We start from the raw sequence: 15,060 nt of genomic DNA on the forward strand, positions 1-15,060 counted from the left end.
GAGCAGATGGTCCTGGGGATGGAGCCATTGGAGGCTTGGCTCTGATGCTGCGATGGTCGGGGCTCGCTTCTCCTGCAGGTGATCTCAGGGCCTATCCCTCTCCATGGGGCCTCTCCACCTGGACGACTTGAGCGGTTCTCAAAGCTCCCAAGGGAGCAAACACCGAGGCTGTCAGGCCTTCTTGAGGTGGAGGCCCAGAGTGGCACAGCCTCACCCCCACGGCACTCTCCTGGAATGAGTCTCAGATAGTCCACAAGGGCGTGATGTTGGCTGACCGTACTCTGGGCATGGTGGATCAGCTGCTGGACGGTGAGAGGCACCCCCTGCAGGGTAGGTGGACAGCTGCCCCCAGGGCCTTACACGGCAAGGCCAGGGGACGGCCACCCTGGCCGGTGATCCCGACTTCCAAGCAAGGCGCCTTCCTTGCATCCCGGCTTGTTTGGAGCCTCGAGGACATCCCTACTGAGGGTCCCACAGGAGCCTGGGTCTGGACAGGGACCCTCTCACCTCAAGTCAGACGCCTTTCATCCCCAACAGCAGAGGGACTGATACCTCCCCCTGGCCACCCTCTGTCGCCCGAAGCCAGCCCTGACTTTGTGCAGGCGCCACTCACCTTCCTGAGGGTCCTCCCGCCTCCCAGCTGGCTGTGCTCCCAGCCACCCTCCCTGCACATGAATGGGCCAACGAAGCCCAGATAGCAATGTCGGCCCATCACATGTCCCCCAGCCTGACCCCATATCCAGCATCCCAGCACCCACCCTGTTCTCCCTGCTGGCACCCACCTGCCTCAGCCCTGCTTCATGGTGTCAGAGGCAGGCCTATCCTCCTGGCACCTCGACCCAGGAAGCCGCTGGGCAGCTCCTCCAGCCAGGGCCCTCCTCCCCCGGGCTGAGGCTGTGTGGTGGGGTCACCGGATGGGAGGGAGGGAGGCCTTGGGGCCCGGGGTCCCTAGCCATTACCCAGCAATTCCAGCTGATGCCTCCACATCTTTGGAGTTGGGTCTGATTGGTGATGGGTCGGGGGCTTCTCAGTGTTCTACAGCCCAAATACTGCCCAGCTCCAGAGGCTCCTATCGTACCAGGAGCAGTTGTTGCATAAGTCCTTCCTGAAGATCATGAGACACCTGGCGAGTGAATGACACCCTGTGTCCCATGGGCCAGGGGAGACTCAAGCCCCTCATGGGGCTGGCAAGAGGCCGAGTCCCAGCCATGGCCTGACTTGGGATGGGGATTCTCCATGAGTTGGAAGTTTCCTTTTCCTGCCCCAGAGGATCCAGAGGTACTGGGACCAGGGCTGAGCTCTGGCTAAGCAGGGCTAAGGGAAGTGTGTCCACCGGGCGTCGTGCATGGACGTGTTGGGAGACCCCTGTCCACCACCCAGGGTTCTGCCTCTTGAGGAAGGGTCTGCAGAGGGGCCTGAAAAGGAGGATTGCAGGGCAGCTCAGGAGGCCCTGAGTACCTCTGCCCCTCCCTGCAGGGCAAGGAAGGACTGTGCATTGAGGGTTTCATGCTGCGGTGGCTCCTCCGGTGTTTCATTGATGGGGTAAGGAGGCACAGGGAGACCCCAGCCCATGGACATAGTGCCCAGCTGCCCCAGCTCAGGGGTCCAGCTCCACCAGGAGGACTCGGCTCACCCCCAGCCCGTAGGAGGCACAGGCAGGTCCCTGCGTGACACACAAACCAGGCCCTGCTTGAGAGGGTGTATCCCACGGCAGAGGCCAGGGCTCAGGCCCAGCCTTATGGGCAGACTGGACCAGGACCCGACTTGGGAGGGCCCAAGGAAGCCCCAAGTCCTCAAGAAGCCCCTCCTTCCAGAAGCAACAGCGCTGCTGAGGTGGGTCCCCCATGAGGAGCTGCAGGACCTTGTCTGACCCTGCTTTATAGGGGGCTCTGATCCCATGGAGAGGGGTTCCCAGCACTCCAGGAGACTGAAACCCCAGGCGGCCCTGCTCAGGCCTCTGACCCCAGCCCAGAAAGGCAGGTCCTCCCACAATTCCTGTCCCCACAAAATCCTTCGGGCTCACCCTGCAATTGTGGGATGTGCTCATCTTGGAGGGCGAGCGGATACTGTCGGCCGTGGCGCGTGCATCATTCAGAATACACAGGGCCCGAGGGTGCCTGGGGAATATGCAGGACAGACCCTGGCTGGCCTGAGGGAAGTGTCCTTACACTGTCCCTGTGACTCTCTGCTCTGTCTTGAAGGGAGGGTCTGGCCTGGTGGGCTGGGCAAGGCACGATGACACTGAGCCCACTCCCGACATGACCCAGATGAAAGTCAGGAGTGTGGTGAGCACTTCCTACCCGCCCTTCCCCTGCTCTGGCCTCCTGTGCACAGCTGGACCCCGGGGTGGCCAAGGAAGACCAGGCACCACCCAGTGGGAGGTGGGCCTGGTAGAAATGGGGTGCAGGCACAGATCCCCCCAAGGGACCCCTCCTGGCCTGATACCCGCCCTGTCCCTAGAGCACCTCATGAAGCTTTCCTGGAGCACCATCTGGGAGTTTCAGGAGCGACTGATGAAGCTTTCCTGGAGCACCATCTGGGAGTTTCAGGAGCGACTGTTTCAGAGCTGGGCCCGGGAGGACAACGTGGTCCTCAGGAACCTTCAAAACTCCATGAAGGAACTCACAAGGAAACACTGGGACCTGCCACCCCCAGGTGGGCTCCAGCACCAAGTCCCCTCCCAAGTCACCCTCTGGGGCAGTCAATGGTGGGGAGTGCCCTGGCCCCACCCGTCCTCCTACCTGGCCTTCCTCCTGCACCTCTCCTTCCTCCTCTTCCTCCTCTACTCTAAGGAAGTCAAATGGGTCTGCCGCTCCTCAGGGCAGGCGCTGAGTGCATGTGTGCTGGAAATGAGGTGCGGACAGGCAGTGGCTGTGGGCAGGACCCCCCAACTTTCCTCCCACCCCTTTCCACATTGTCCCCATCGCCCCCTCAAAGGGCCCTGAAGGGCACTGGGGCAGTCAGATCCAGGTGTTGAAGCCCCCACCCCTGCCTCCAAGCAGCAGGATCCCTCATTCTTGAGTACCCCTCCAAGGCTGTCAAGACAGCAAGCCAGGGAGACAAGAGAGAATCAGTGTCCCTGACCCAGGGAGGATTCAGGCAGAGGGCACAGGGGGAAGCCCTGACCCAGAGCCAGAACCAAGAGTTCAGCCGGGCGTGGGATTTGTCCGGCCCTGGCATGGGGTGGACGGCCTGGAGGGCAGAGGGAAACCCGTGCCCATTCACTTCTCACCCACTGTGGAGACAGACCCCATGTGAGGTGGCAAGGGGACTGGGTGACAGCGAAGGTCTCTTTCACCTAAGGTCTGAGTCAGGGCTGCTGAACAGCTCTGAGGTGAGGGTGTGAGGCAGGAAGCCCTGAGCCAGCCTGAAGCCTGGGAGCCGTTTCAGGACCGACCTGAGGTTCCCTGAAAGCTCCCCCACCCCAGGCTGCACACAGCCCTCACCCTGGGATCAGCAGCCTGCAGAGGTGTCCTCAGTGTCAGGCCAGGGGAACACACGGGGACCCCAAGGACTCCAGAGGCCCAGGCCTGTGGGGCCCAGCCCTGGAGAGGCCCGATGGGCTCGGTGACCATGTGTTTTTTTCAGCAGAACTGAAGTGAGGGTCCTTGAGGGCGCCCCCTGGCATTGGACCCCTATGTGAGGGGTACAGACTGGCCCTCCCCACCCCACCAGCTCAGCTCCAGGGACTCATGCCATCAGTCCCTCTGGGACAAAAGCCTTGTCCTCCCTGGCCTGATGGAGCTGTCCCCAAGGCTGAGGCCAAGGCCCAGCAGCAAAAGGAGGCTTCACCAGAACCCAGGGCAGCAAGCCCCTCTGTGAGGGGCCCAGAGGCTCAAGATGAGGCCAGCCTGTCGCCCAGTGAGGTCAGGCCTTGCACATGAAAATGCCTGTGCTGGAACTCTATGCCACAGCTCCCAACAGACCTGGATGTTGGGAGTCCATGGTTCCCTAACTGCAATTTTGAACAGGGCTACCGGGCCCGTCACTTCAACATCTTACCTGGGGCAGCTCTGGAACCACAGGACAGGCCCAGCCCAGCAAGCCCACTGGGACCCCGACACCAGGCCCTGTCTGGGCTTATGACAGGATGCAGGTCGAGAGACACCCCAGCAGCAAGGTGGCACCTCCCTGCAACCCCCCTCAGTAGAAGAACTTGGAATGGAAGGAGCCCAGACGGCAAACGCCCAGCTGCCTTCAGCCCCAGACGGCTGCCGGACCTTGGTTTTTACTGCTGTTTTATTGTTTGGCCTTTGGGCCTTGGAAAATCCATTTAGTGGGGAACTTGGTCCCATCAAGGCCTCTGGAGAGTAGGCTGACCATGGGGGTCCTGCAGCCCCAGCCAGCCAGCCTCAGCCTCAGGCCAGGGAGCCACACGGGGACCCCAGGACTCCAGAGCCCCAGGGCTGTGGGCCCAGCCCTGGAGAGGACCCTGAGGCCTCTGACCCCACCTGTGGGTCAGAGCCTGTCCCCCAGGGCCTGAGTCCCAGGCCCAGAGGGACCTGGCTTCAACCCAAGTTGTCCTAGAACAGGGGCATCGCAGGCCTCCAGGTGACCACACAGGGGACCAGGGCACTGCAAGCCCTGATGCTGTAAGGATTCACATCAGAGAACCTGAGCAAGCCAGGCCAGAGACGCTGAGCACTTGCAGTGATGACGATGTGGAGGGATGGCTCAAGGAGGTCAACAGCTGTGAACGCTGCTGCCTCTTCCCCGCCTCATCGCTGCAGTGCAGGCAGTCTGCACCCCAGAGCCTGGCCCAGCAGCACCCCGAATGCCCTAGTCCACTATGCCAACATGGCACCCGGAGGCTTCAAGGCCCTGTCTGCCGCACCACACGCCTCCTGGAGGCCTCGTCCTGCAGCCTAGCCCCTGCCGTAGCCACAGCAGGCACCACTGCCAAGCGCCTTCCAGCCGGGCTTCCCAGAGGACAGAAGCACCCTGCAGTCATTGCCTCAGCAGCTCAGACTGTGAAAATAGTTTCGTCCACATTCCCATGTTCCCACCAAAGAATCCCTGCAGAGGATGCTCTTGATCCTGAGGTGGGGAAAACAGCACACTAGGTGGATGGAGTCAGCTCCTTTCCCTGGTCACCATGATTGCTGGATGGCCCACAAACAAAGCAGCCATCAGACAGGCATGGGAGGGAAGAGGCTCATCATCCTGCTTGTTCCCTGACCAGGCCAACACCACTGCCGAGTGCCCCATCTGCTGATGAGAGACGTGATGTCCATCCCTGGACTGGCATCGTTTCCCAGGAGGACCGGCTGGCTACCTGTGGGCAGGGTGCCCAGTGTGGAGAGGGCTGAGATCGGCCTTCACTACAGGGAGCCCCTACCTGGACATAGACTTGCCAGCCCTGCCTGTTGCCATCACAGCAGCCCACATGGCATTGCTTGTGACCAGGGTACCTCATTCACAGTGAGGGACATGCAGCAGTGGCCCCTGACTAGGGAACTAACTGTTCTCGCTACGTCCCCCACCACCTGGAAGCAACTGGACTTACGATCGCTGTTATGCTGAAGTGGTGAGGTTGAATTTTATGCTTTCTACTGGAAGCCAGTGTATGGTGATGATTCTCCCACAACCAGGTGTAGTTCTGAGTGAAGGTGTGAAAGTGGACGATGTTCAGTGTTGCACCGCATGTCTCAAAGTTTTCCTCTGCCTGTCCTGGAGAAATGGAGCTTTGCTGGTTGGAAGGTCTTAGGACCCAGGAAGAGTGAAGCTTCCCCCAGGGGAACACAACAATGGTTCTATTTAATATGAGGAGACAGGACTAAGTCTGAAACCCCGGGGCATTCTCTGGTGTTCTTAAGTGTTTCCAAGTAAAGGAAGTCAAGTAACTTGCCACAAAGGTTTGCCACAGAAGCATCTGAAAAAGGAGGGGGCAGAACTATTCAGAACTCAGAGGCTTCAGAACCGAAGATGAGGCCGAGAAGACTCCTGACCCGCTGAGGGCAGGCGAAGTGTGTGGCGGCGGCTGGGAGAGGACGTTATAGAGGTCTGCCATGGCCTCGTGACCTGTCACAGAACCGCGCACTTGAATAGCTGTGCACATCTTTTCTCCACTGATGATAGTATTTCTTTGCATTTGCTACTCTCCACACAGGGAACTTGCTACAAAATGCACATAACCACAGCCCGAGTCTTGCAATCTGAGCCTGGCAAGGATTCAGCATGTCAAGGGCTTCAGGTCTGAAGGTCCATGGCTGTCCTGAATCCTGGATGTCACCTTCTTGCCCAAAAAAGGAGGGACGAAGCTGAAACAGCAGCAGGCCACTCACAGAAAGGGACGAAACGTTGAATGCGTGGCCTTCCTGACACCCAAACAAGACTTTGGGCACAAAGCCAGGCTGCAGCTTTGGCCACTGACTCAGGCCAGGAACGCCCCCATGCAGGCCGGTGTGCCCTGGCTGCTCTTCTCCCTCCTGCCACCCTCTCTTCGGCTGCTTGTGTCAATAAAAGGAAAACCGGCCAGTTTTCAGAGAAAATGTAGCTTTATTATGACATAGGAGAGACTACAAAGCATTGGGGGGGAGGAGGAGGAGTGACACAGCTCCTCAAAATGGGAGGGGAAAGGAAAGAGTAAACATCTTGGTAAATAAAGTCTCCAACCACAGCACAGTCATTGGAATTTTTTTCTTAATTTTTATTTTCAAACTTACAGTAAACAAAACAATCACTTAAATTGTCAAAAGAACAGCAATTTTACACAATGAAGAGCATACACACCAAGCCAAAATACAATAGCACTCAGGTCTATATGTTGCAGTGGTGCTGGCGCTGAAGGGAACGCCCAGGGAGGTTGCAGTGCTCACCAGGAAGCCCAGGTCCACGGAGGGAGCCCAGGTCCACGGAGGGAGCCCAGGTCCACAGAGGGCCCCGGGGCCGCAGGGAGGCGGCCCACACTCCCAGCACATCCCCTACCTCAAAGCACTCCCTTCAGGCATCTGAAGAGGGAAAGGCCATGTGTCTTCCTGGGAGGCACTGAAAGGCCAGCCAGCATCTCCAAAATGCAGGCCATTTTGACACTGCTGTGAATGTGTTGGGGTCACTGAGGGGGCCCCTTAGTGGTCAGATGCACTTTGTCACAATTTACACCTACATAGGGTGATTACTAGGCAACGGGAGGTTTCCTGAATTTCATAGCCAGATGGGGAGCTAAAAGGAGAGATTCCTGAACCCAACGTGTAAATATTTTGTTCTGACAAATTCACAAGAGCACATCAAACACAAGACCTAATGCAAGGGGCAGTGCCAGGGCCGCCGCCTCCTCCTGTGAGCAGCTCTTCAGCAGCAGCATCGAGTAACTGCTTAGAACGGCAATGCCACAGTGGAATAAGGGGGACTAACTTGGATACAAAAATTCAGAATAATGCCCACCAAGAATGCATGTGACTCCATCTCTCTTCCCAGTTCTAATGTTCTCAGAACAGCAGCCACCCCTGAATGCAAGTGGAGACCGGAAGGGGACTAGGGGTTAGCCGGCGGGAGGGGAGGCAGGGTCTGGCCAAACCCGGGCAGCTGCCAGAAAGGCCCAAGGCCCACACACTGCCTTCTGCACTCCGCAAGACACCCCAGTAAACCAGGGTGTCCCAAGGTGGCAAGCCTTCAGGAAGGCACTGCCCAGCTCACAATCCTGTGGGCCAACTTCAGTCAACTCTCCTTTCCATTAGATTTGTTCCTGATTAAAAGACCGCTCATAGGCCGGGCGCAGTGGCTCACACCTATAATCCCAGCACTTTGGGACACTGAGGTGGGTGGATCGCCTGAGGTCAGGAGTTTGAGACCAGGATGGTCAACATGGTGAAACCCCATCTCTACTAAAAATACAAAAATTAGCCCGGCGTGGTGGCGCATGCCTGTAGTCCCAGCTACTTGGGAGGCTGTGGCACGAGAACTGCTTAAACCCAGGGGGTGGAGGTTGCAGTGAGCCGAGACTGTGCCACTGCACTCCAGCCTGGGCAACAAGAGCAAAACTCCATCTCAAAAAAAAAAAAAAAAAAAAAAAAAAGACTGCTCATCCTCAAAAGAGATCTTCAAAGCACTGTCACCCAAACAGCAGAACTTGGTCACATGGGGCCATTTCTGAAAATCTCGGCCCATCTCTGTTTCTCTGTTAATTTTATTTTATAAAAACATGCTTCCATGTGAATTCTTTAAATGCAGAAAGACAACAGAAAATGAACTGAGCACGTGGGCAAGAAACCGCATCCCTCAGGCTTCTGCCACGCATGATGGTTCTGCGGGTTATGATCGCCAAGTCCTGTGTTTTCTACACTGAGCAGTGAGTAGCTACTCAGCTGCCACTGTCACTGCCCCCTCCCCAGCCCAGCCAGCTAAGGAGCTGGGTCTGGTCCCCACCAGCTTCTCCATGGCCAGTGAGCTAAGAATAGGTTTCACGTTTTTAAACAGTTAAAAAAAAAAAAATCTTAAGTTTCTTGACATGGAACAATATATGTAATTGAGATTTCTGTGTCTAAAAGTTGTACTGGACACAGCCACACCTCTGTACTATTTATGGCAGAGACCATACAGCCCACAGAGCCAACAGTGTTTACTCCCTGGCTGTCTATAAAAACATCTGCCCACCGCTGAGACAGATGATCCTGTTCCTGCAGGACTGAAGAAGCCTCAGTTCAGATGCAGCTGGGGCTCCCAGGACAAGCACAGCCCGAGACACAGTTGCTTCATAAACTGTATTTCAGTACTTTTCCTCCCCCTTGTCCCTAGTTTATAATTTCTCAGTGGACAAATGGACAAACCATCTCTGTTTGAATTTGAATACACAGATACATGCAAGATATCTTACAAGGAACAATGCACATCCTTCTACTTTCTCTTTCAGCTCTGCTGACAAGCTCAATCACGATGTCATTTTACTGCCACCACGCCCGAAAGTACACCAAACGTAAAGCAGAGGCAGACGAGACAAGATGCAGGCTCCACCAAAGGCCACTCCAGCTTCGCGACCAACACCCTTGGCTGCCAGGCAGCGGTAGCCAGGCAATGGGACAGAAGGCAGACAAAGAAAATAGGAGGGAGGGAACCCATCAGACACTGGCAGAGGCTGCATTTACTCCAGACTGAGATGACAGAGACACCGTATGAGCTGCAGCACAACTCTCCTCTGCTGCGCCCACTGCCAGCCACCAGCAGACACCAAGGCACCCAGAGGAGCCAGGCACACAGGGCCACAGGGCGGGCAGCAACATAAACGGCACCGATTAAAAAACAAGACTCACTCTCGAGACTAAAGGAGAAGTTACCTAAATTTCAGTATAAACTCAGTAATTCATTCACTTTACTAGTATTACATTTATGAAATTCACCTTTGTGGAAAAAGGAGCGGGAGAGGGATAAGAAAATGCCTGTTTCTAGAAAACTGTGAGATGCTTCCACGTGCAGCTTGATGCTAAGTTACCTGCGGAACAGACACGCTTGAAAACGCGACGTAGTGTCCTTACTTCGAAGCTAGAAGGCTGCTTCACAGCCACTGAGAAAAATGGAGGTGAAGAGTTCCATACTCTCCGTATTTTAACACTAAAACACCAACAGAAAGGCATCTGCAAGGCCCTCTGTCCCGCACACTACACCTCTGTGTCTTCAGCTTACTGCTTTAATGGACCCATAATCTTACAGCAGGTAGGGACCTTTCCACACCGAGTGCTGGGGAACACCAGGCGGCGGTCACTCTGTGCTGTGAGGCCCCCGTTGCAGCCCCGTATCATGAGGACACAAGAGATGCTCTGGTGACGGGTGTACGCCGCTCCTTCCACCCAGAGCACACCCCTCATCTCATCCATCTTCAAAGCAGCTCCGGGAGCCTCCCCGTCCATGTGGTCCATCCCAACCCGATGGGTCCAGGTGCGGAGGGGCCACATCTGCATGGGAGGTGGTGTCACCAGGCCAGGGAGGCGGCGGGAGGCGGGGGGGACAGGGAGGATCACTTTGTGAGGCTTGCCAATGCGTTGCCTTTGTTTTTCTGACTAGCTGCAGATAAGGCTACTCGTATTCCAGGAACTGTTTGTGATAGAACAGCAAGTACCTGTGGAGGCAGAGGGAGGGAGGAGGCTCACCTCTAACTCCTAAGACAGGAGCCAGAACAACCCACCCTACACGAGAGCCCACGTGCTCTGTGCTCTGCACAGGTTGGCCAGGCCCGAGTTGATGGTTTTGGCTTTAGTCCGCAAGGAGGAAAGAGTGCTTCGCTGGCTGGCCCTGCCCATCTCTGCAGCCTGACCACCACCCCCACCTGCCACGAGGTCACCCATTGCCTCACCCGACCTCCCACAGCCTCTCCCCCACTTGTGACAGCCCCATCCTTGTGCAGAGCCCACTGTTTTCAAGTGGGTCCAGTCCAGATCCACCTCATCGCCCTGAAGACTGTCCTTTATCCCAGATTCTTCCAAATAAAACCTCTCAAGAGGGCTTGGCTTCTGTTTTGCTCAGAATGTAAAGTGCAAAGCCCTCAGGGAGTTCATGGCAGCTGGGGTCCCCTTGACCCCTGGAGGGTCAACAGGTTTCTATGCCATGAAGGAATGAAACTGGAAAAGAGAGAGGCACTGATAAAAAACTGATGTGGGCCGGGCCCGGTGGCTCACGCCTGTAATCCCAACACTTTGGGAGGCCGAGGCAGGAGGATTGCCTAAAGTCAGGAGTTTGAAACCAGCCTGGTCAACATGGTGAAACCCCATCTCTACTAAAATACAAAATTAGGCGGGCATGGTGGCGCGTGCCTGTAATCCCAGCTACTTGGGAGGCTGAGGCAGGAGACTGACTTGAACCTGGGAGGCAGAGGGTGCAGTGAGCTGAGATCATGCCATTGCAGTCCAGCCTGGGCAACAAGAGCAAAACTCCGTCTCAAAAAAAAAGAAGAACTGATGTGTTCAGTTCACGCGGTTAAAAAACAACTGCTCTGATGTTCTCTGTGCTAAGGGAATGCTTCCAGAGAGGGCCTTTACTCAGGCACCTCCTCTCCCACCTGAGCGCACATCAAGACTGGCATCCCATCCAGAACAGGCCTCGTTACTTCGGCAAATGAAGGTCAACACCTTCGAGTGGTTCTAGGCTCAGACATGGGCTGGTCTCAGCTATACCGGAAGGGAAGCACCGTGGCCACCGCAGGGCCTTCCTCCCACCCCACAGGACGCACCCTTCGCTGTCCAGGACGTCCTTGATGCTGGCCTTGGTGATGATGGCATCGTCACACTTGAACCACTGGTCTTTGTGCTGCCGGATAAAGCTGGTGTAGTGGCCACTCTCCAAGGTTCCTTGATGGTTAACAACAGCAAACAGGGAATACCTAGTGCAGGAGGAAGGGAGAGGGAGGGCGCAGGTGACTCGATGCCCTCACTCGAGGTCATCACCATCAGAAACCAGGCAGCCCAGGCAGGGAGCGGGAGGCCTGTGGGCCTGTCAACCCCCAGGGCCTCAGGCTGATGCACAGGAGGCTGCAGGAACTAAGGGAGCCTGGTCACCCACCTTGGCTCTAGCCCGGGTCCAGGCGCTTCCTGGAACCACATCTAGTGGGAGTGGTGACTGTAGTCAGCAGTGGGGATCCTGGAACACCCCAGCCTTTCATACTTTCTACAACCCCAAGGCAAGAAGAATGGACACCGAGCTTTCCAGATGGAACCTCCCTCCTGCCAGAGGCCAGGAGTGGGGCTAGGCTCCTCCAACAGGAGGGAGCATTTGTGGCGCCACATGGAGCGGCCTTTCCTAGTGGAGCTGTGGGCAGCCAAGCGGGAAGCAGGTCAGTGGCGGGGGATCTGCTGGGCGCCCTACAAGGCAGACAGGAGCCCACCCCCAGCTCTTGGCCAGAGGCCCCAGACACCCACACCGCTGAGCACCACTTACTTGTTGTCATTGTTGAGACTGTCCGTGGGCTGCTGGTACTGTCCATTCATCCTGCTCTCTTTGCTGTAACAGACAACGGCAGGATTCAGCATCATTAAAATCATGAGGCCCGGAGACAAAAGGCTCTCGTGAAACCAAGAGTTATCCACGCTTGACCATGCAGACGCTGCACCAAGGTGCACTTTATGCTTCAGGCAGAAATTTCCCCATGTTTCATGAGGACACTGATGCTCGAGCTGTGGAGGCCCCTGCCTCAGAGCACACCTGGGTCCTGAGGCCACCTGGCATGGCCCCTGGTTCTTCCAAGGTGGGTCCTGAATAGGGCTGGTGATGGGAGCTGTATCTAGAGGAATGTGAGTTTGGTTTGGGACAAAGCAGATGGTGAAGGCGCTCTGCCTCCCACATGTAAAGGGTTAGCTTGAAAGGGTAAGCTGAATCCATTCTACAACCTAGGCAGGTGCCTCCTCAAAAGGGACAAAGATTGCTGCTCATTATTTCATGACCAGCACCTCTCCTGGTGAGATGGGGGAGAGGCGGTGCTGGGAACAGGAAGCCATGCACATTATTTACTGCATTTTCCCACAGCTGTGTTTGGCAAGAAACACCAAGATCTTTGAGACCCTGACCTTAGAACAATACTGTCACCTCCCTCAGTACGTGACCATCGTGGTCATACTGATAACATGTAGCTCTGACTCTGGTCTTGTTTTATTCAGGAGGTCATCTGTGTGCCACAGGGGGGGGACAGCTATGAGAAAGGACACCAGGAAGAGGCCGCTAACTACCAAAAGGCAACATGCTTTCCACGGTGCTGGGGCTGGGACTGTGGCCACCAAAAAATAACACCCTGCAAATAACAACATCCACGTCTCAACCCTCAGAACCTGAGACTGGGACCTCATTTGTAAAACCAGTCTTTGCAGAGACTCAAAGCAAAGATGTTGAGATGAGATCCTCCTGGATGATCTGCCTGGGTCCTAAAGCCAGTGACCACGGTCATGACAGAGAAGCAGAGGGAACTGGACAGACTCAGGGGAGCTGGCCATGTGACCCGGAAGCCAGGGGAGTGACACAGCTACAGAAGGAACACGTGGAACCACCGGCATGGAGGCGGTGAGGAATGGAATCCTCCAGACCCTTGTAGGACACGGGGCCCTGCCAACACCTTGATTTCAGATTTCCGACCTCTAGAACTGTGAGGAAATTAATTTTAAGCCGCCAGGTTTTGGTCATTTGTCACAGACCCACAGGAAACTCCTATGTGGCTCATGCATTAGTAAGCAGCTCAATTCCAAGTGCCCCAGAATAGGCAAATTTGAAAAGGAAAACGCAATCTACAACTGCAAAACCAACTATGTCTGTCTGTACTTCAACATCTGTTCTATGAACTAAAGTGTTGCCTTCTCGCTGTGATCCCACCTTGAGGACTTTGCCGGTTTGAAAGTGGATTGAGAATTGTTGAGAAACATTCAAAACAAAAACAGGGTATCTGACGAAAAACAACTCATTAATGTGTGCCGTAGCTTAAGATCAGGATAAACAGATTTGGGGAAGGTGGGGTTTATATTAGTATCAACAGTCTTTTTTTTTTTTTTTTTTTTAGACGTAGTCTCGTTCTGTCACCAGGCTGGAGTGCAGTGGCGCGATCTTGGCTCACTGCAACCTCCACCTCCCGGGTTCAAGCGATTCTCCTGCCTCAGCCTCCCAAATAACTGGGACTACAGGTGCCTGCCACCACACCCAGCTAATTGTATTTTTAGTAGAGACGGGGTTTCACCATGTTGGCCATGATGGTCTCAATCTCTTGATCTCACAATCTGCCCGCTTCGACCTCCTGAAGTGCTGGGATTACAGGTGGGAGCCACTGCACCCGGCCAACAGTCATCTTATCATAGGAGCTCCAAGCTGGATTCCTGTCCTGATAGGATCACAGCCCCTCCGGACACAGAACGGGCCTACACCCCCACCTACCTGGAGGCCATGAAAGGGGTCATGTCCAGCTCCAGGGGGAAGGACACATACGTGGTGATCTTCCGCCGCAGCTTGGCTGAGTGTTCAAATCGCTGCAGAAATAGGAAGGGGGCAGAGGGAAGAGGAAAGAAGATCAGAAATGTCACTGGAAGCTTCAGGGCCTTCTTCCGATGACAGGTGTCTGTGTATTGAACTGCCTTGTAGCTACATCTAGAATTACAGATTCAAAAACACAATGGTAATCCACCCAAGTCCTCATTTACAGGGTTCAAGTCTTCAAATGATGGGATTGTTCAGTGGTAACACCAAGGGTACAAAAAGTAATCTTACAGCAAACCCAGCAAAGCACAGAAAACAAAACAAAGATCCATGGCCCGTGGCAGCAGAAATGAACAAATTGTTCCTTTCACCAGACAGAAGACAGTCCTTTGCCTAGATCAGGAGTCACCTATTCCAGCCAGCAAGCTAGGAATGGGCGCTTTCCATGTTTAAAGGGTGGTGAAATGAAACAAAGAACATGTAACAGAGAATCGTATGATCGCGCGCAGCCTATGGAGCTTGACATCTTCACTATCTGGGCCTTTAGAGAGAGCTTGCCAACTCCTGGACCAGATCTGCATGCTGAGGGCCTTTGTCTTAAAATAAAACAGAAAACCTGAGGAGGGGGTAGCTGGAGGAATGGTAGAAGTAATAAAAACTTCACAACCACTCTACTCCCAAGAAAACTCACATCCTACTTTCACTGTGAAGCCACTGATTTTGTTTACCGCAGCACAGACAAAAGGACAATTCACAGACGGGAGGACAATTCCCTCACACCCTCCCTTCCTTGGTGTTCTTCCTGCTTGCTGCAATTATAAAAAATGTAACTGCACAGCAAACCAAAAGGCTGAGGGCCATACTGTGGACTAAAAACTAAGTCTGCCATTAGAGTTGGCTTTCTAGAAAACTTACTTTGAGATGAAAACAGGCTACGATGGGCAGTTTCTTCATAGTGAGCTGCTTTGTGGACTCCTGGTAGCTATGGCAACCGCTGCACTTGATCTTGGCGCTGCTGCCCAAGTGCTCTGGTCTGGTGAATCTACAGACGTTCAAAAAAGACAGGAGCGGTAAGGGAGATGCGAGAGACGGAAAAATGACAGGAAAGAGATATTTTATCTCTTTCATTGGGTTGATTTCCCTACCAAAAACATACACTTACAACTAAAAACGAAACAATGAAAAAAAGAG

The 15,060-nt window shown here is 54.8% G+C and overlaps 2 protein-coding genes across 2 annotated transcripts in view; one reads left to right on the top strand and one right to left on the bottom strand.

The window, feature by feature from the left end:
* The first annotated feature begins 263 nt into the window (after window positions 1–263).
* Window positions 264–4,214, top strand: LOC129017540 (TBC1 domain family member 3D). The gene is given in 7 exon segments (XM_063657036.1): window positions 264–330; window positions 1,834–1,878; window positions 1,881–1,983; window positions 1,985–2,105; window positions 2,505–2,655; window positions 3,589–3,707; window positions 3,709–4,214. Coding segments are annotated over 7 exon segments (984 nt in total). The 3' UTR covers window positions 4,087–4,214.
* A 2,264-nt stretch (window positions 4,215–6,478) lies between these two features.
* Window positions 6,479–15,060, bottom strand: part of USP22 (ubiquitin specific peptidase 22) — a 43,471-nt gene continuing 34,889 nt past the window's right edge. The window contains exons 9-13 of the mRNA XM_054458501.2: window positions 14,785–14,911; window positions 13,831–13,922; window positions 11,860–11,922; window positions 11,156–11,305; window positions 6,479–10,048 (exon numbers count right to left, since the gene is read on the bottom strand). Of these exons, the coding sequence (XP_054314476.1) occupies window positions 10,006–10,048; window positions 11,156–11,305; window positions 11,860–11,922; window positions 13,831–13,922; window positions 14,785–14,911 (475 nt within the window). The 3' untranslated portion in view covers window positions 6,479–10,005. The remainder of the gene's footprint in view (window positions 10,049–11,155; window positions 11,306–11,859; window positions 11,923–13,830; window positions 13,923–14,784; window positions 14,912–15,060) is intronic.

Source organism: Pongo pygmaeus, chromosome 19, assembly GCF_028885625.2.
Source record: "Pongo pygmaeus isolate AG05252 chromosome 19, NHGRI_mPonPyg2-v2.0_pri, whole genome shotgun sequence".
Lineage (NCBI taxonomy): Eukaryota > Metazoa > Chordata > Mammalia > Primates > Hominidae > Pongo > Pongo pygmaeus.